Raw genomic sequence first — 21,790 nt, 5'->3', positions numbered from 1 at the left:
CATCTGACTCCAGCAGGCAACACAGCGTGAGTTTAGAGACTGCAGTGTCTTTGTTTTCACAGAGATGTGGCTCAGCAACCGAGTTCCAGATGCCACCATTCAGCTAGATGGGCTTGCCTCGTTTCATGCCAACAGAAATGCAGCTCTGTGCGGTAAGGCTCATGGTGGTGGCTTGTGTGTTTACGTCAACACAGAAAGGTGCAAGAACTTGCTAGTTTCTAGTTACTGCTCATCGCTGGTGGAGTTTGTGACTGTTAGATGCAGACCATTTTATTTACCACAGGAATTCACTACTATTCTGATAATCAGAGTGTACATTCCCCCCAGTGCTAATGCTAAGGAGGCGCTCTGTGAACTGTATGGGGCTATTAGTGAACTGCAGAACACACACCCCGATGGACTGTTTATCATCGCCAGAGATTTCAAAACAGTGCTCAATAAATTTCATCAACATGTGGACTTTGCAATGAGAGGGGCGAGCATGCTGGATCTTGTTTACACAAACATCCCCGGCATGTACAGGGCAGAACCCTGCCCCCACCTCAGCTACTCAGACCACATCTCTGTTATGCTAATCTCAACATACAGACCGCTTGTCAGATGCTCCATGTTCAGGGAGGCAAAGCACACACAAGCCCAGAAAATCCGCAGTCACTTCACAGATAGCAGCAACACGCGACTACAACCTACGCAGAATCAACCCATGGAAGGCTGCTGAACATTCCTGGCAGAGATGTAGCACGAGCGGATGTTTTCACCGACATCTTCAACATCTCCCTGAGCAATGCCATCGTTCCAACATGCTTCAAGGCTACCACCATTGTCCTCGTGCTGAAGAAGTCTTCAGTGTCCTGCCTCAATGACTACCATTCGTTGCACTCATCCCTCATCATGAAATGCTTCGAGAGGCTCGTCATGAGGCACATTCAAGACCCTGCTGCCCACCTCACTGGACCCACTGGATCCAACTGGATCCCGGACTTCCTGACTGGGAAACATCAATCAGTCCGGATCGGGAACAGCATCTCCAGTACCACCACACTGAGCACGGGGGCCCCTCAGGGCTGTGTGCTCAGTCCACTGCTGTTCACTCTGATGACTCACGACTGTGCAGCAATGCACGGCTCCAATCACCAAGTTCCATCATCAAGTTCCATCATCAAGTTCGCCAATGACATGACCATGGTGGGTCTCATCAGCAAGAATGATGAGTCAGCATACAGAGAGGAGGTGCAGCAGCTAACAGACTAGTGCAGAGCAAACAACCTGTCTCTGAATGTGGACAAAACAAAAGAGATATTTGTTGACTTCAGGAGAGCATAGAGCGACCACTCTCCGCTGAACATCGATGGCTCCTCCGTGGAGATAGTCAAGAGCACCAAATTCCTTGATGTTCAACTGATGGAGAACCTCACCTGGTCCCTCAACACCAGCTCCATAACCAGCAGCGTCTCTACTTTCTGTGAAGGCTGAAGAAAGCCCATCTCCCACCCCTCATCCTCACCACATTCTACAGAGGATCTCTTGAGAGCATCCTGAGCAGCTGCATCAATGTCTGGTTCAGAAATTGCACCTCACTGGATCGCAAGACTCTGCAGCAGATAGTAAAGACAGCTAAGGAGATCATCGGGGTCTCTTTCCCTTCCATCATAGACATTTACACCACATGCTGCATCCGCAAAGCCGGCAGCATTGGGGATGACCCCACACACCCCTCACGCACACTCTTCACCCTCCTGCTGTCTGGAAAAAGGTACCGAAGCATTCGGGCCCTCACAGCCAGACTGTGTAACAGCTTCTTCCCCCAAGCCATCAGACTCCTCAATACTCAGAGACTGGACTGACACACACACACACTCACACACACACTCACACACACACACTCTGAACTGAACACCACCCCACTCCCATTGCAATATTTGCACATTCCTGCATTGACTCCATTTGCAAACTGCAAAACCCAAAACATTTCACACCCATTGCACTATTTGCACATTCCTTCCTTGACTCATTATAAAAAATATAGTATTTAATTTATTGTCACTATTATACACGTTACCTAGATGCTACCACAATAACTGCTATGTCCATATTTGGTATAAGCTAATCTGCTGAAGATTAAAGTCATAGCATGTTAATTTTACATTTATACCATTTTTAAATTACATTGTTACTCCTTGGCACCTATCTTCTGCACTACCTATTACATCAGACACTTCCACAATGGAACTGTGTACTGTTTGGCACTACACTGTCACTTACTGTGCCTATTGTCCTGTTTTAGAAGTATTGTACTGTCCTGTGTTAGCACACGTCAGCATGTGCACTCTGTGTAGAATGTTTGTAGATATATATATATATATATATATATATATATATATATATATATATATATATATATATATATACACACACAGTATCTCACAAAAGTGAGTACACCCCTCACATTTTTGTAAATATTTGATTATATCTTTTCATGTGACAACACTGAAGAAATGACACTTTGCTACAATGAAAAGTAGTGAGTGTACAGCTTGTGTAACAGTGTAAATTTGCTGTCCCCTCAAAATAACTCAACACACAGCCATTAATATCTAAACCGCGACAACAGAAGTGAGTACACCCTGTAGGCAAGACACACTTGTCTTTGAAGATTGTCAAGATTGCCAAGACCCTGAGTAAACAATCAATCTAACAGGACACACCTAGGTAACAAGAAACAGCTGTCACCTACAAATTTGGTGGTCTGATACAAAATGTGCTATGTTCTATTTCACATTTTAACACATCTACGTATAAATACCAGGAAATAAAAGTTTAAATTCTAAACTCTCCTCTCATATTCATCTTTTGATCTCAAACCTAAATGTCTTCTAAAGCAAAAACAATTGAATTGGTTTTGCTGTTCCAATAGTTTCAGAGGGGGCTGTATTCTACTTGCTGTAAGGCCAGCTCAATTGGCACCAGGAGCTGTAGGCATGCCAGTTTGTGCCAGTGGTGCAGAACTCTGCCACTGGCATGTAAACAGCGGGAAAATTGCTGGCATTGTGCTTCCACACGCACACCAACCCTGATGGGAAGAGTGTCACTTGGTACAGCCCACAGCTGAGTGAGCACTTGTTCTGCTGACAGCTGGTAGTAGGCTTGCAGATTTGGTCTAGTGGCAAATATGCATGAACCTCTGACCTTAGACAAGCTGATTGACATCTTAACTTTGCTTTTATATTAAGCAGGTATTAAAAGAGTTTTAACATTCATGTTCTGTTCACAACATAGACATAAATACTCAATTGACCCGGGTCATCCCTTTTGATGTTGTACCAATACAGCTTAATTAACAAATTCCCAATGTACAGTATCTTAATCTCTGTTTTATCAATAGACTTTTCCCACAAATTTAAGGGCAAAAAGTCAGACAGGACATTCTGGTCCACCTCGTACATAATGGTAAAGATGTCTTTAAGTCAGTAAGTATTGCTAAATTCTGTATTGACAGTTTTTCCAAATACATACTGGTAGATTGGCATAACACATTATAAGATAATTTTATATTAATCTGATTAATTTTTTAATCCAACTCATGATATAAAAAATAAACTAGATTTAAATAGAACACTTAACAGATCATAGTAGTCCACTATTGAAAAGCTTCTTAGAATACAGTAGTAACATTACTTCTTTATCTAAAGCCACCCTACTGCTATAGCAGTTCTCCAGTTGTGACTATATGCATCGAAGCACACATGGTACTGGTGTACACGTAAGCCATCCTTGACGGGGCTGTTAATTTTTCTGAACTCTTGGCCCAGATTCCTGACTTTTCATCATCCTTCCTTTCACAGTGGCCAGTTGCTGAGATTTGAGACAGGTGTGAGTGAGGCAGAACCAATTTCAGCTGTTGAGAGGCTTTACTGAGTGACTGGTGGGTGGATGGGATAAGCAGGAGCAATGGAGCTACAAATGTGGTAAGATAGAATTGATATGGAGGGGCTAAGCATTTTATCAGCTCTCCTCGTGGGCTGATCAACTCCTTATTTTGTCAGTGATGACTGGGAGTCTGAAGAGTCTTTGCTTTAGGACAGGGTTTCAATTCAGTGAAATTTTATCTGTATAGTGCTTTTAACAATGGACATTGTCATAAAGCAGCTTTATAGAAATATATAGATTCAGGATATACATTTTAAATTTATAAGTTTATCCGTAGTGAGCAAGCCAGAGGTGAAGATGGCAAGGAAAAACTCCCTCAGATGATATGAGGAAGAAACCTTGAGAGGAACCAGACTCAAAAGGGACCCCATCCTCATTTGGGTGACAACAAATAGTGAAATTATTAAAAATTCCCTTCTATAACTGTGTACTACATGCTCAAAAAGTGCAATTGTGTAACCAGGAAATTCATAACCAGGAGACTTGAGTGCAGAACTGTTCATTTCAGTTGCATTTAAATGAAACCAAGCCATCTTTATGGTTTTTAAGTGATACGATCCTCAGTAATCTCTTTGATCTTTGGGCTGTCCATATGGGGCCAAAGGGGTCAGGATCACTGGTATCTCAGGAGTAGCATGTGTAGCTTGACAGAGACGCACAGAGCCTGCAGAGTGCAAGCAGGGACTCCGGCAAGACTAGCTATGACAGCATAACTAAAAGAGACAGCCAGAAGATAACACAGACATGAGGGCACTCTGGGACACAAAGTGGCCATCCACTCCACTGCTAACAAACCTGAGTGAATGCATGAGAGTGGGGGGGACGACAGCATCCAAACAATCCAGTTCACCACAACACATTGTGGAAATGTGACTATTTTCTATATTTAATCCGAATGTTAGTGTTAGATCAAGAGTGTGACCACCATTATGAGTGGGTCCTATTATGTTCTGAATCTGGGTCCTATACCCCTACTGAATCTAGAATGGGCACAACCGCTGTTCTCAGAGGGTTTTCTGGGTTATCAAAGGCATATTAAAGTCTCCAACAATTAATACTTTGTCTAATGAAACAACCAGGTTAGAGATGAAATTCACAACGGAATTCAGAATATGGCCCTGGGGGTCCGTAAATAATAATTAGCTGAATCGACTGTGCGGACTTATATTTTGTGACTACATATGTTTTTATAAAGTACTTCAATTGTGTTGAATTTATGACTAGGTTTTTGTGTGACACCTAGATTTTTGTTATAAATAACTGCAACACCTCCTCAGACAGTTAGTTGTATATAACTGTATCTGGGAGGACTAGCTTTAATACTACATACTCATTTGGTTTAATCCAATTTCTGTTAAACATAATACATTAAACTCCTGATCATTAATAGTTTCATTAATAATATGCTATATACTAGGCCTGTTCTTACTATATGTAGTATGCTGCAAGATATGAGAGTAGCACCTTCCCGTGTGGGATGGTTACCGTCCCACCCTAACAAGCCAGCCTTGCCCTCAAAACTACTCCAATTATCTATAAAACCCACATTGTTTTCGGAGCACCACCTGGACATCCAGCAGTTACCTGCTGTAAGCTACATCACCATGCTGCATTGGGATGGGGTCAGAGCATATTACTGCATCAGATATCACCTTCGCTAATTTACACACTTCTACAATGTTTCTCTTTGTAACATTGGACTGATGAAAGTGAATATCGTTAGCTCCTATGTGAAAAACTATCTTTGAAAACCTATGCTTGCCTAAGACCCTAAGATTATTTGTTATGTCTGGTGCCCTGGCTCCTGGTATGCACCTAACAAGTGCTGCTGGTGCCCCTAAAGGCCTAGCTAATTTCGTGTGCTCTAAGATAGAGACTCCTTTAACCAGAGCTCTTTAAGGTTTCTCAGTGGGTGCTTCACTGAGGAGAGCAAACCTATTAGACATGTGAAGTGGAGAGGACTGGTGCTCCTGTGGGCGAGACTTAGCATTAGCTTTGGCTTTGCTATTATGCCACAGAGTCGTCACCCATTTGCCCCGCTGTGAAGGCTCTAATGCCGGAGCTGGTGGATTGCTAACTCCACCTAAGGCATCCAGACTTTCCACAGAAACTACACTGCTCTCACTCTTATTAACCCTCTCTACAGTCTGGATGTGCACCTCTAATGCTGCAATCTTCTCAGTCAAAAAGCTAACTAATGTACGCTGACCACAAATAAAACAAATTTTTTTTTTTTGTTCATAGAATTTTTATTGGAAATTTGCATTTTACACATTATAATACCACACCCAACAACTAAAACAAAACAACCACAGCCAAAACCAAAAGAAAGGGGGAAACAAAAGACAATAACAAACAAACATTCAAAGAGCAACCCACACACACAAAAAAAGAGTAAGATGATTAGTGTTTACCGACTACCTCTCCTCAATCCACCTCCAGGGTGCGTACATCATTGAAGTAGGTAATAAATTGTTGCCATTTTCCCAAAAATGAGTCACCCCTGCCTCTGATGTTGTACTTGATTTTTTCAAGTTTTAAAAAGAACATTAAGTCTTTAAGCCAGACTGATATAGAGGGGGGTTGTGGAGAAGTCCAAGACAACAATATTCTGCGCCGAGCAAGTAACGATGCAAAGGCCACAACACTAGCTTGTTTACGGTTCAGAGGCTGACGCTGAGATGAAACACCAAAGATGGCAATTTAAGGACAGACATCCAATTTGATTTTAAGAACGTCGGACATAGTTTCAAAGAAAGAGTTCCAAAAGTTCTGCAGTTTGGGACAGAGTGCAAACATATGACTCAGGTTACAGGGCAAAAGTTTGCATTTTTCACACGTCAGGAACATTGGGATATATTTTAGACAGTTTACTCCTAGAGAGGGGAGCTCTGTGTACCACTTTAAATTGTATGAAACTAAGTCTAGCATAGGACATGGTGGTACGTATATTATCTAACACTCTGCCCCAGTAATCATCCTCAAGCTCCAGGCCCAATTCCTCTTCCCAAGCACTAATGGTTTTGATATTGTAAAAATTGTCCTGTGACCAGATCGTTGCATATATCCATGAGATAATGCCACCCTTATGAGGATTCAGCTTGAACACCTCTTCCCATGCAGACTTTGTAGGTAAGGAGGGAAAACCAGCGAATAGGGAGGAGACACAATGTCTAATTTGAAAGAAACAGAATAGGTGAGACGGAGGCAGACTGAATGGCTAGGACAACTCAGAAAAGTTTGCAAACACATTATTAATGAAAAGATCCTCAAAGCATTTCAGACCCTTCTTTTCCCACACAGAGAATGTGGAATCTATAAAGGAGGGGGGAAAGAGGTGGTTATTACATATTGGTGCCAAGGTTGAGGCCGAGATAGATTTAAAACAATGGCGAAACTGATAGAAAATTTTTAGAGCGGTACATACTATTGGATTATCCATGTGTTGTGAAAGGGCTATAGGAAGGGAGGAGAACACCATAGTAGGGAGGGAGGTTGAAATACAAGACTTTGCTTCTAAGTGGCACCATGGAAGAGAGGGGGCCTGCACCCAGAGCACCAGTTTCTGAATATTATCCACCCAATAATAATACATGAAACTGGGCAATGAGAGGCCACCACTTAGTCGACTCTTTTGAAATGAAAATTTGGAAACCCTGGGAGTTTTTCCTGCCCATATGAAAGAGGAGATTAATTGGTCTATATTATTGTAGAAAGATTTGGGTAAAAACAAAGGGATGGACTGAAAAAGGTAGAGGAATTTTGGAAGAATGTTCATTTTTACCGTGTTTATTCTACCAAGAGGGGATAATGGTAGAGCTGCCCATCTTTGAAAGGCTGACTTCATGTATGAAATTAAGGGTGTAAAATTCGCCGCCATTAATGCAGAATAGGAACGGGTGACATTAACTCCGAGATATTTGAATTTTGAATCCTCCAAATTAAAAGGTATTTCAGTCTGTTTTATCTTTTGTCCAGATTGGTTTATGGGTAAGCATTCACTATTTTGTAGGTTCAGTTTATACCCTGAAAATTTCCCAAAGTCATTTAATGCGCGTATTATCTCTGGAATAGATGCAGTTGGATCTGTAACATAAAGTAGTAAGTCGTCAGCATACAGGGCTAGTTTATGTTCAATTCCTTTGCGAATTATACCCTGAAATACAGGAAGAGTTCTAAGCGTTATCAAGAGAGACTCAATCGCTATGGCAAAAAGTAAGGGAGACAGAGGACATCCCTGGTGCGTACCCCGTGACAAAGCAAAATAGTCAGATTTAGCATCGTTGGTATATATGGAAGCTTGCGGTTCCACATATAATAAACAGATCCATGATATCAGTCCATCCCCAAAGCCGAACCTCTTTAGCACTATAAAAGATATTCCCATTCTATCCTATCAAACGCCTTTTCTGCGTCCAAAGAGATGACCACTTCAGAGGAGTCGCTGTTATGTTGTGAATACAAAATACTAATTAGAGTACGAATATTAGAAAAGGAATGCCGTCTTTTTATAAATCCGGTTTTCTCCTCTGAAATAATGCTAGGAAGAATCCCCTCTAAACGAGAGGCCAAAAGTTTGGCTAGAATCTTGACATCCACATTGAAGAGGCTAATAGGTCTGTACGAATTACATAATGTTGGGTCCTTCTCATCTTTGAGCAATAGAGTTATAGATGCTTGTCTCAATGTTTGTGGCAACGTACCTAGTTCTAAGGATTCCTTGAATATAGCCAGAAGTAATGGGACCAATGCAACATGAAATTTCCTATAAAATTCGAAAGGAAACCCGTCTGGGCCAGGTGATTTCTTAGATTGCAATGAATTGATTGAGTTAATGATTTCATCTAAGGTGATGGGGCTGTCAAGTTCAGATGCCAATAAAGGGTCAACTCTGGGAAAATCAATATTTCTAAGAAAATGGTCCATGTTACCTGAATTGTCAGGAGCCCCAGCTGTGTATAAAGAGGAGTAAAAACTTTTAAAAGTGGAATTAATTTCTACAGGATCCAAGGTTAATGCACCACTGGACTGCATAATCTGAGTAATAGAGCGCGAAGCCGCTTGGCTACGCAATTGGTGAGCCAACAACCGACCGACCTTATCCCCATATTCATGATAATTGCCACGCGTATGTAACAACAGCCTCTCCGCCTCACCTGTCGATAACAAATCAAACTCCGCCTGCAAATTAACCCTTTGTTTATGCAGCTCAGGGGTCGGGTTGAGGGCATATTGGTCGTCAATAGCTTGAATATTATCAGATAACTCTTTTTTCTTATTCTTGCGTTGCTTATTGGCATGAGCAGAATAAGAGATTATCTGTCCCCTTAAGAAGGCCTTTAGAGTTTCCCAAAGTAAAGAGTAAGAGATTGAATCAGTTTGATTAGTAAGAAGAAAATCATCTATCGAAGTAGAAATATACTTGCAAAATGCTGAATCGGATAAAAGTAGAGAATTAAGCCTCCATGGTGGGCGAAAGGCGCGATGTGAAAGTAGAAGAATGTCAAGACTTAGAGGAGCGTGGTCTGAAATAACAATTGGTCGATATTCAGAGTTTACAACCCGAGAAATTAGAGAATTATTAATAAAAAAAGTAATCAATGCGAGAAAAAGATTTATGTAAGTGAGAAAAAAAAGAATATTTTCTCCCTGTGGGGTTAAAATACCTCCACGGATCAATGTAACCATTCTGAACCATAAACTCAGAGAATACCTTTGCCATTGCAGAGGGAGCCTTTGCAACAGCGCTAGATTTGTCCAAAACTGGGTCAATAACACAGTTTAAATCTCCCCCAAATATCAAGAGATGTGTGTTCAAAGCAGGAATCTTTGACAACAAATTCTGAGCAAAAGGAGCATTATCAAAATTCGGGGCATATACATTCACCAAAACTACTGGCATTTGTGAAATTTTCCCTTCCACAATCACATATCTACCATTTACATCAGAAATAACTTTATCAAAAGAAAAGGGCACACTCTTACTTATCAGAATAGAAACTCCTTTGGACCTGGAATCAAAATTGGAGTGGAACATATGCAATGTCCAGCGAGCTTGGAGTCTGCATTGATCCCTGAGATGGAGATGAGTTTCCTGAAGAAATGCAACATCAGGTTTTTGTAGTTTTAAATATGTCAAAATCTTGGATCATTTAATGGGACCGTTCAGACCTTTCACATTCCAACTTAGGAATCTGAATGAGCTTCGAGTATTTTCCATCAATTTAGATTAGTACAGAATGGAGTACAGAGAGGTTGATATCAATAGGGAGAAAAAAAAAGAAATAACAACGAAGGGAAAAAAAAAAAAGAAAAAAAGGCAAAAGCAAAAAAAAAAAAATACCCACACAACAACACAGCATCCCAACCCACCCTCCCCCCACACAACAACACAGCATCCCACCCCTCCCTGCCTCCCACCCCACCCCACCCTCCCCCACCCTAAACTGAACATCAGTTAACTTCTCTCCATTCCCAAACAATGAAGGCAGAACCCTACAACACTGGAACATCCGGAACTTGTAAACCATACCTATTCTTGTTGTGTGAAGTCACTCCCGAGCATAAAAGGTGCCACAATTATCATGTATCTCAGGCAACCTATAGATTTACATGGAAACTGATATAGTTGTCCACACCCGCACATTTTACAGTCACATTACAGGTATTAATAAATCGGTTAACTGTCATGTAGACAGCTTAAGATGGAGGATACCGTTCATTAAACCATCGTTGTGCTTTTTGGGGACAGTCAAATTGCAGCCTCTTATCACCGAGGTCTATCCGAAGGCGAGCATGGTATCTGAGAGAAGACCGCACATTTCTCTCATGCAAGCTGTTCCTCACCACAGCGAAGGCCGCCCTCCTCTTAGTGACGCTGGAATTGAAGTCAGGAAAGATGAAGATCTTACGGCCCTGATGGAAAAGTTGATTCCAATTCCCGCGTCGAACAACTTTTTCTCTGTCGTGAAAGTAGTGAAACTGCACAATCATCACTCTGGACCTCTGATTCTCTCGCTGCTACTCCGAGGGCAAGGGGTCAATATGGTGCGCTCTATCCAGCAATGGAGCGGTCGGAAAGATTTCCGAGCTGAGCACATCCTGGAAAAATTTTGACATAAACGTTACCGGATCGCTCCCAACAATTTCTAATGATGGAGGAAGAATGATTAAACATCCCACACTCAACACGCTGAACAAGCTGAATGTTGAGCTCCTTGTCATGGAGTACCACTGCCCTGCACATTTAAATGTTTTCTCTGCTCCTAACTCATCTGATTAAGCTCTCTGTGACATGTATGAAAATGCATAGCTGATTTTGGCAGAAGGTAAAGAAGCTTCCGTGTACCACCAGCAGCAATAGTTTCTTCCCTGAGGCAGTCAGATTGCTCAACACCCTGCTGCCTCCCAGTGCTCACCTGGGCTAGTCAAACACCTAACCCAGTAAGACTCATACCACTGCACACGCAATAACCCAGTAAGACTTGCACTTTACATTGCAGCATCAGTCAAGTTATATTATGGAACTCATTTTTGCTGCCAAAACTGCTGCAATACTTGTGCTGCTACATTACACAATAGCTTACAGTTTCTGCATGTTTATGTGTATTTACTGTCCTGTATTTATTGTTTTGTTCTGTGTATTTATTGTTCTGCACTCATATCACACTATTGTGTATTGCACTTTATGTAGTCTTGCATACTGTTCTGTGTTGCACCTGAAGAAATGTCATTTTGTTCCAAAGTGTACACGCTATATAGAGGAATGACAATAAAAGCTCACTTGAACTTGAACAAATACTAAAGCACATTAGGGGTTAGGTGGAGTTATGTGGTGCAAAAACCATAGGCATTGGTGTACAAAGATATGGAAAAAATAATATGGTCAGATGAGTTATTATTCACCACATTCCCAACAAATGGGTGAGAGCACGTGTCATGCACATTTAGAGAATGATAGGGGCCTGAATGCTTGACCCCTACAGTGAGGGGGCCTGATGGCTCATTTATGCTGTGGGGGGCATTTTGCTTGCATGTTTTGTGTCCACCTGTCCACTTAGAGGAAAGGGTCACTCCAAATCAATTAAAAGTTTTCATGTGATTGATTACCATTATCCTTATATGACTGGTCCTTTATGCACAGGGAACAAGGGCTTACTAAATGCTTTGATGAATATGAAAATGTTGGAAATTATATACTATGTTCTTTACAGTCACCAGATCTCAAGACATATTGTACACCTGTGGGAGATTTTGGACTGAAGAGTTAGACAGTGTGTCTACCACCATCATCGAAACACAAATTGAGAGGATATATTTTAGAAGAATAGTGTTCCATCAATCCAGAACAGTTTGATAGTTTGGTAGCATTTATGCCAAAGCACACTGAAACTGTTCTGGGAGCTTGACGTTGCCCAACACCTTCGGTTCTACTCACCAGGAAGAAACAAACACAACTGGCACATCTAATGGAAGAACTCAGCCATTGTTTAATGTCTGATCTTTGTATCATCACATTTAGAAGAACCCCCTAATTCCTTGTAGACACCACCACTGTAGAAAGCTCTTCTAAACAAGCCCCAGTTTAGATCTCTGTTCAATATCAAGACCTAATAGAGGTTTTATAGTAAAGCAAGTACCAGGTGTTCCACCCATACTGCATTATGATTGCACCTTCAAGCTGGTAGAAGGCGGTGTTCCATAACATTCTAGGTCATACCCTCTATCGCCAAGAGAATCAGGCTATGGAGGAATACATTTCCAAATAATTGCTCAGGAATATGCTGTTGCTGGGTTGATGGGGGAGCATGGGGAAATAATTTCCACACAAGTCCCAGAGTCCCACACATGAGACTAACTAGCATTACTTTCAAGTAACCTTATCCATTTCTCCTAGTACCATGCACGTTAGAAGAGTTGAAACTTATGTCATACTGCAATTTTCTCCTCTGGGCTGAAATGGCACAAAATTCCATCATGCGCTCCTCTACAGGTTTAAACTCTTTTCAGTGCCTCCTAGGTTGTCAACCTTCCATGGTCCCCTGGAACTCATTACCCACTGCCATCCTCACAGTACATACATGTAACTGGATTAAGAGTGTACTCACACTAGACGATTTGTACCATGCATGAGCACTTTTGACCCCCAAAGTCCAGTTCGTTTGACTAGTGTGATCACACTGAACTGTGCTCAAGCCCGCTTGAAGGGGTGTGCTCAGGCACAGTCCAGTTAGATTCAGGCACAGTACGCATCCAGTGTGAAAATCGTGGTCGAGCACGGAACATGACGTCAATGATACAACTGTTAGCTTCCTCTGTTATTTTTTATTTATTATTATTATTATTATTATTATTATTGTTGTTGTTGTTAATAACAATAAAAATAAATTATTTCTTATATAGCACCTTTAAAAGTAGCTTTTCAAGGTGCTTTACATAAAAAACACAATCATGTATCCATCTTCTATACCGCTTATCCTTCCTTCAGAGTCATGGGAAAACCTGAAGCCTATCCCAGGGAGCATCAGGCACAAGGCGGGGTACACCCTGGACAGGGTGCCAATCCATCGCAGGGCACACTCACATACACATTCACACATCCATTCATACACTACGGACACTTTGGACATGCCAATCAGCCTACCATGCATGTCTTTGGAATGGGGGAGGAAACCAGAGTACCCGGAGGAGACCCCCGCAGCACGGGGAGAACATGCAAACTCCGCACACACAGGGCCACGGTGGGAATCAAACCCCCAACCTTGGAGGTGTGAGGTGAACATGCTAACCACTAAGCCACCGTGCGCCCACAATCATGTATAGATACAAATAAAAAAATAAGCATACATACTTACAGCAAAAAAAAAAAAATCAAAATCAAGTAAAAAGTAACCAAAAAAAGTATGCTTAAGATAAGTAATGTTATGATGATAGACTCCATTGTGCTGTGCGAGAGCACTTTTGTTCCTGTTTACTTCAAAACAAAAAGTCGTATTGTAATGATGTAAGCGTGCTCAGGCCTGGAACGTTAAGTGTTAAGCAATGTGTGTGCAGGCCAGTGGGGGAGTGGGGAAGGGGGACAATCATGCTCAGGCATGGTACAAGGCAAACAGGCCTAATGTGAGTAAGCCCTAAGAGGAGTGACTGCCACAACTATATCCTTCAGTGACTCCAAGTTCCAGAATCCTCAGTTGGTAACCACACCTAGATCATTCAATCTCCACTGCCTACTAATTGATCTCACCTGTTGCTCATCTATCCTCATTTACCTATGTGTATATACCGTATATACACTCATGGTCCACTTTATTAGGAACACCTGTACACCTCCACATTCATGCAATTATCTAATCAGCAATGCAGCGCAATGCAAAAAAAAAAATAAAAAATCATGCAGATTCAAGTCAAGCTTCAGTTAATGCTCACATCAAACATCAGAATAGGGAAACACTGTGATCTCTGTGCCTTTGCTCATGGTATGGATGTTGATACCAGATTGGCTGATTGGATAACAGCATGAATGTGCAGGTGTACCGGTATTTCTAATAAAGTGGTCAGTGAGTGTATACTTCTCAGTCAACCCCAGTCTTTGCTAAATCTTTTTTGTGCGCTCGCTAGACTCCATTTACTGCGTTTTTTTCTGGCATCAATGTGTATTATCATGTGTATAATGATTCTAGATGTGTTCTTGTGGTGTGTGTTGTTTTTTATTTGTTTTTGTTTTTTTATTCAAAATAATTCTCATAAGGACATGATTGGTTTGATTCAACGATTCAAATTCTTTAAGTATTTTCTCAGTCTATGGAGAAAATCAATGGGAAATTTGTTGTTATTGTAGTTTCTCACTATTAGTGTTGTAACTTTTCACTATTCACTAACTGCAGCAAATTGTTGTAATATTGTGTTTGTGTTCTGCTGATTTGTTCTAAAAACAGGCTGCTCTGTGACTGCTGTTCTGTGTTCTTTCAAGATTAATACATTAATACAATTTCAAATAGGCTACATATCATTTATCTCTGCACCTTAATCACTTTTATTCAAAGTTTTAATTAATTAACTATTTTTTTCCAATGTAAAGTAACCATGTGAATAATAATAATAATAATAATAATAATTATTATTATTATTATTATTATTATTATTATTATTATTATTATTGTTGTTGTTGTTGTTGTTGTTGTTCACATGGGTTTTTATTATTATTATTATTATTATTATTATTGTTGTTGTTGTTGTTGTTGTTAGTGGTAGTATTATATAAATCATGGGTCTACTTTAAGATGTAGTTGTTATATTTATATGTAATTTTAGTTATAGTATTCTTTAATGGAGAAATGTTAAGAGCAACATTTTGTCTATTTTCTAGTTATGTAAAAAATTGTAATTGACCTATAAAAATATTGGCCACATGAAAATCGTTTACATTAAAACCAATACTCAAATCATTGCAGTTCACCTCATAATTTTTTGTAGTTGGCTATTTACGTCCTGAAACTCAAAAATGTGCCTTTTTCTCCCTCTAGTGGTTAATTATGATAATTTGAAGGAAAAAATCGTTCGTTAGTCTATCTGTGATTTATTGCCGTTTGTTTTGTAATCTACAGTAGATGGAATACTGTAACACAAATACTGTCATTGAAGATTAGTGTTTCTCTAGTTAGGCCTAAATAGGATTGTTATCCTTTGAAAATCTTTGTGTTTTCCTTTCAACATAGTGCAAGCACATCTGTTTATCATCAGTAACTGCTTTAGGGTAAAGCCAGAGCCTAAACTAGGAACACTAGGTGCAAGGCCGTAATACACCCTGGATGCAGAGCCAATCCATTGCAGACCACCATTCAAAATTCCCAACAAACCCAAGTTCAGGTTCGAACCGCAAATATGTTAGGCAAGGCAACTACTGACCCAATCCAATGGATTATCATTTGCTTTTCTTAAGGTACCAACTGTGCTGTTTTATTTAATTAATTGTCATCATCATTATCATCGCTCAAAGATACACATGGACACCACTACCATCCTGGATTACAGACTATTTGACTGATTGGCCCTGGAACTGTACTGTCTGTTTTTCCTCCTCTATAGTACAGATTTTATAGCTACAATTCATAGTTTTATTATTTGCAAAAGCTCTGAAAAGTTTTCAGTTGTATCAGCAGTTGTGGGAAATAGGAAAACTGGGTGTTATGGATGGTTTTATTGAGTAGTGTCGACTGCAAACGTTAAACTTAAGGAAGCAATGTTAGAGTTTAGAAAACAGTAACTTGAATAAATTTTATAATCGAAATTGTTAAGATCTGTTAAGGTTTCCAATCGTTAATTGGAAAGATATATGATTTTTACATGTTATAATAGTTATATTTTTATTAACATACATTTAACATTTAATACATGTACTCTGTGTTCAAACATAGGTTAGTTGAGAATGTCGGGGTTACCAAAACTCTTTGGCGAACCTTTGTTTGGATGATTGCATGTATTGCTGACAATTGTAACATATTTTGAAATATCCTCGGTAAACTATATTTTAAAAACTATCTGGGTTAGATTAGAGGTTCCCAACCTTTTGTTAACTAAAGCGCCCCCCCCCCCCCACACACACACACATACTGGAGGAGACCAAGTACAATGATTAACTATTCTATATAAAATTTGTCTATATATAACCTAATCTATAATCTGCGGCAGACGGAAGTCCTGAAGAGGGACTTCGGCAGCCTGATCGAGACGATGTGAAGCAGATCACCTGCTACGATCATCGTCTCTAGACCTCTCCCCACATACAAACGTGGAGTTGAAAGGTTCAGTAGACTTTTCGCTTTAAATGAGTGGTTAATATCTTGGTGCAATGAACAGAATCTGCTCTTTGTTAATAACTGGAATCAGTTCTGGAAGCATCCTAGATTGTTCCATGCTGATGGCCTGCACCCTAGCAGCGTTGGAGCGGAACTCCTGTCAGACAACATCTCCAAGCCACTACACACTATGTGACTGCCTGCCATAAGAACAACTTCCAACATCAACAACATTTATCATAAACAATGTTCAAATAATAATTCAGCATTGTAGTACATTCTATACAGACTCTGTCTGTTCCCCGAGCTAAACAAATACATAGAAATTTCAGAAAGTTTGTTTTAGTAACCTAACTAACATAGAATTAGATCATACTGTGTGCACTGCCAGCACCTTTGATCTGAAGTTAGGACTATTAAATATTAGATCTCTTACGTCAAAGGCACTTATTGTTAACGACATCATTACTGATCAGGAATTTAATATAATGTGTTTAACAGAAACTTGGATTAAACCTAACAAGTACATAGCACTAAACAAAGCTAGTCCTCCTGGATACAATTATATACATCAGCCCCTTCTAACTGGCAGAGGTGGAGGTGTTGCACTCATCTATACTCATAATCTACACAAAAACCATCACACAAAAACCTAGTCATAAATTCAACTCTTTTGAAGTTCTTTATACCAGTATAACATATGTAGCCACAAAAAACAAGTCAATTCCTCTAATTATTATTTACAGACCCCCAGGTCCACATTCTGAATTCCTTAATGAATTTGCAGATTTTATCTCAAATCTGGTTGTTTCTCTAGATAATGCATTAATCGTTCGTGATTTAAACATTCATTTTGATAACCTAATAGACCCTCTGAGAACAGCGGTTGTGTCCATTTTAGATTCAGTAGGGATCAGTTAGAATGTAACAGGACCCACCCATAATGGTGGTCACACTCTTGACCTGATACAAACATAGGGATTAAATATAGAAAATATAGTCACACTTCCACAGTCTGAAGTTGTCTCAGACCATTATCTCATCTCGTTTAAATTGCGTGTTGATAATAATATTTGCACCTCGCCACGCTACCGCATAAAACATACATTCACGTCAGCTACTGCATCAACAACCTCCCAGAGACATAAATTATATTTGGATCACCGTCTGATCCCATAGAACTTGATCAGGTGACTGAGAGGCGCCCTTCATCCAAATTTACATCATTCATATTCAAATGTTTTTAGAATGCAATACGAATGCAATGCAACATGTTTTACATGCAAAATAGTCCACGTTATTACAGCCTAGTTCTCTTGTTCAAAGTAGTTATAATGTTCAAACATTTTTGATCATTCATGTTCCATATCTGTCCGTTATATAGTTTTATAAAAGTCATAAAAGTTATTTTTAAAAATCACAACTTATGAAAAGTAATTAAAAAAGTACAAAAACACAAAAGCAAAAAAAATCTATCTATCAAAATAGATTATATATATATATATATATATATATATATATATATATATATATATATATATATATATAAATATATAGAATAGATCATCATTATTGTACCTGGTCTCCTCCAATATGGGGGTGGGGGGTGTGCCACACGATAGGGAAGGCAACTTTTTAGTTGCAAAAGGTTGAGAACCTCTGGATTAACCTAATTGCCTAGGCCTAGTCTTTTACTATATAATTCCAGTTGGAGACCCGGAGTAATATCCGCAGATATTTCGTCTTTTCAATTATGCGATGAAAAAAAAAATACAACACTGTTCCTTTAAAACGTGTCGACTTCAACGAGCTCCCTGGAGCTAGCGCTCTCTCGGTGTGAAGTGTGACTGCATCCGTGTATTTCTGCTGTCAAAGCTCCAGGACAGCTAGCTATCTGCACGGGGGAAACAGGCACATCGGTGGTAGAAAGCGGGTGAATGCTGGAACAATTATAGCGTTTGATACAGAATTATATAATTGCACTCGCCACATATCAGTAAAAAAGTGTGAAACTTCGTTTCGCATTTCCAACAGACAGTCGAAACAGGCGTAGGTGAACATTTTATGAGCAGGTGAGAACAGATACGAAGGATCCACCGAGGAGACAAGGTCTTTAGAAGAGCGTTGCGCTGGTGCTCGGTGCACGCGACTTTCCCTGCAGTCGAAGCTTTTCGCGCTATGTCGAGGAAGAAGGCTCCAAAGGGTAAAAGCTGCAGCGCAAGCCCCTCTACCACTAAAGACAATAACAGATCGGGTAAAAGTGGCCTGGTGTCTGCAGTTCAGGCTAATGGAGTGGTGCATCCGAGCAGAGCATCTATCAGCAGTAGTGAATTTTACGACGTCGCGTTCAAGGTGAGCAACCATGAAATATGTAGCCCACTCTCAGAAATAAAGGTTTTATCTATAACCATTTGCCTAGACCTCTTTGTTTTGTCTTTTTGAGGGAACCCTCAAAAGTTTTATACGGAACATAACAACCGGTTTTTCTTACACAGAAGGCTCCAAGTAGAGCCTCGTTAGGAAGCTGACCCTTAATTAGCCAAAGAACTGTTGAGGAATCCCTGAAGGGTTCTTTGATAGTCAACACAATCTTGTTCCCCCCCTTAGGCTATTGTGTATCTTCCCTTGTAAGATCCCCCCCCCCCGCCCCCCCACACACTACAGTACTGTTTTACAACATTTCTTTTCAAAGTTTTGAGTTACTGTAAATATAATAATAAGGAAAAATAAATCAATTTAACATATTTCACTGAGTCTTAAGAGAATAATCCAAGCAACCAGTTTTTGCTGGGGTAATTATAGTTTATTTAAGCTAATTCAATGTAATTTTATCACACTATGTAAAGGAAGCTGCTGTGACAATAGTTTGTCTGAAAACTGTTGATTTGAGTTTTTTTTTTTTTTAAGGAGGGTCTTGTGGTGCATGCTTCAGCATGGTGTTTGTTTCAAACTTGCGTTGTTGGATATTTTGTTTAAGTGGTTCTTTAAGATTTTAATTCAATTGCTCTGATTTATATTGGACGTGTATGGTTTTAGACCCATCCATGCACATACATAATTAAGCATGCACCTTGACCATTAATGTACAGTACTGTGTGATGGTCTTAGGCACATGCAAGAAATGATGTAGAGCAAAGATGTCTTCAAAATTAATTAAATTAAATGTTTTGACATTAAAAAATACTATAAAGCACAGTACACAGTAATAAATGAAACATTTAAACCTAAATGAAAGTCAGTATTTGGTGTGATGACCCTTTGCTTCAAAAAAAATTGTAGTCTCGGGTGCAGTTTTATAAGGACATTAGCTGGTAGTTTTATTGAGCATCTTGCAGAAACAGCCAAATCTCTTCTGGTGTCTTTGACTGTTTCATTGTCTGCCTTCATTATGTGATGTTTGTCTCCAAAGTGGTCTCTTACATAATATGCTATTTTCTTTACTGGTGCATACACATTTTTCTGTAACATTTAATTTTGTGCTGGAAAACTAATGTTTGGAAATCTAAAATGTTTTGTACTGACTCAATAATATAGAAGTCAGTAAAATACTTTGTACTGAAAAAATACGGTGCATAAGACAGCACAGTACTGTATATATTGGTGTGTGTATGTATGTATGTATGTATGTATGTGTGTGTGTGTGTGTATGTATGTGTGTGTGTATGTATATATATATATATATATATATATATATATATATATATATTATATAATATTTTAAATGAATCTCTACACATGTAGCTCTCTCATGGCCCAGCTTGTATAACAAGGTACTAATGGTTAAGGCTGGGATGGAGGCAGCATTATTATTTATATTTTATTTGGATGAAGTACTACGAAGTCTCAATTTTTCTGAATTTTGTACAAGACTGGATTGGTTGAAATAGTGATTAACTCCAGCTTGTCTAAAACAATTCATGCACTTATCAGCTATAGCCAGTGTTTAGCTTTAAAGATAAGCATGCACCTGTGTGCACACAATGTTTGCTACACATGTTGTGAGCAGATGTAGAAATGAGAGAACTGATCCTTAAGGCTGTGTGCAATTGACTGTGGCTGCTGGGCGCATTGCTAGATGTCACAGAGTGCAAACGGCACATACAACAACTGTGTCAACACACAGCATCATTTGAAACACTTTAAGTTACAGGTGGAGAATTACAAATACAGAATTTCCACAACAAACAGAGCCTATTAATGTGCAATCAAAAAGAAATCACAGTGAGCATAATGAAATCAAAATGCAAACTCCATCAGCATATTTATATGATTAGTTGGCAATGCAACAGAGAATGGCTTTGGCTCCTGGAAGAGGGCTTGGGCAGAGTTTGAGTGCACTTACTGTAATGCTAAAGTGTAGCTGTGAGAAGTACACATGCTGTAACTCCCCTCCCAATCCACAACATTTATATTTACTAATACGTCATTCTGTAATTGATGTACAGTATGCATAATATCACAGTTTATTTTGAACAAAATTACTACAGGCCCATCTTTTCAAAAAGAACCGAAGCAACAAGTATTGAAGGAAAAATCGAATCTGTTTTTTTTAATCAGATGTCTTTAATCTGATCCCCAGTGGACTGGTTACAGGAACTGGCTGCAGGTTTTCATTTAATCCAAATAGTAGACACACCAAGGCTGTGTCCATACAAAAGTGATAATAATTATGACCTACTTCGTCCAAAGGCTATACTTTTCACAGTGAGAACTCTGAAGGGAGTGAGTTCTTTAGTAAACTCCAAATTGTTGCTCAATCATAAACACACTTAGGTAAATGTAAACGTCCTAGTGTATCATTGAACAAATGAATTAAGCAGTGAACACTTCCCTTTGGTACCACAACTTTTACTCAGTAGTTGCACTTAATTTAGCATGATTTTATAAATTTACAGACCAAAAAAAAAAAAAATACAAATGCATGAGCTCTGCATGAGCTGTTACCTGAGATAGATGGAATAAAAACATTAATCCTATATAAAAGAACATATTTGCTATGTCATTACTTCTAGCTGTTGTATTCTTTTCTTTTTTTTTTAAGTCACAATTTACTGTAGGTAAACTGTAGG

The 21,790-nt window shown here is 39.4% G+C and overlaps 1 protein-coding gene across 1 annotated transcript in view; it reads left to right on the top strand.

The window, feature by feature from the left end:
- Positions 1-18,389: 18,389 nt before the first annotated feature.
- LOC128625144 (ras-related protein Rab-26-like) overlaps positions 18,390-21,790 on the top strand; it is a 90,880-nt gene continuing 87,479 nt past the window's right edge. The window contains exon 1 of the mRNA XM_053653249.1: positions 18,390-19,073. Within this exon, the coding sequence (XP_053509224.1) occupies positions 18,900-19,073 (174 nt within the window). The 5' untranslated portion in view covers positions 18,390-18,899. The remainder of the gene's footprint in view (positions 19,074-21,790) is intronic.

The sequence above is a fragment of the Ictalurus furcatus genome, chromosome 2 (genome assembly GCF_023375685.1).
Source record: "Ictalurus furcatus strain D&B chromosome 2, Billie_1.0, whole genome shotgun sequence".
Lineage (NCBI taxonomy): Eukaryota > Metazoa > Chordata > Actinopteri > Siluriformes > Ictaluridae > Ictalurus > Ictalurus furcatus.
Note: the sequence above shows the minus strand (reverse complement) of the source record. Positions and strands in the feature narration are given on the sequence as shown.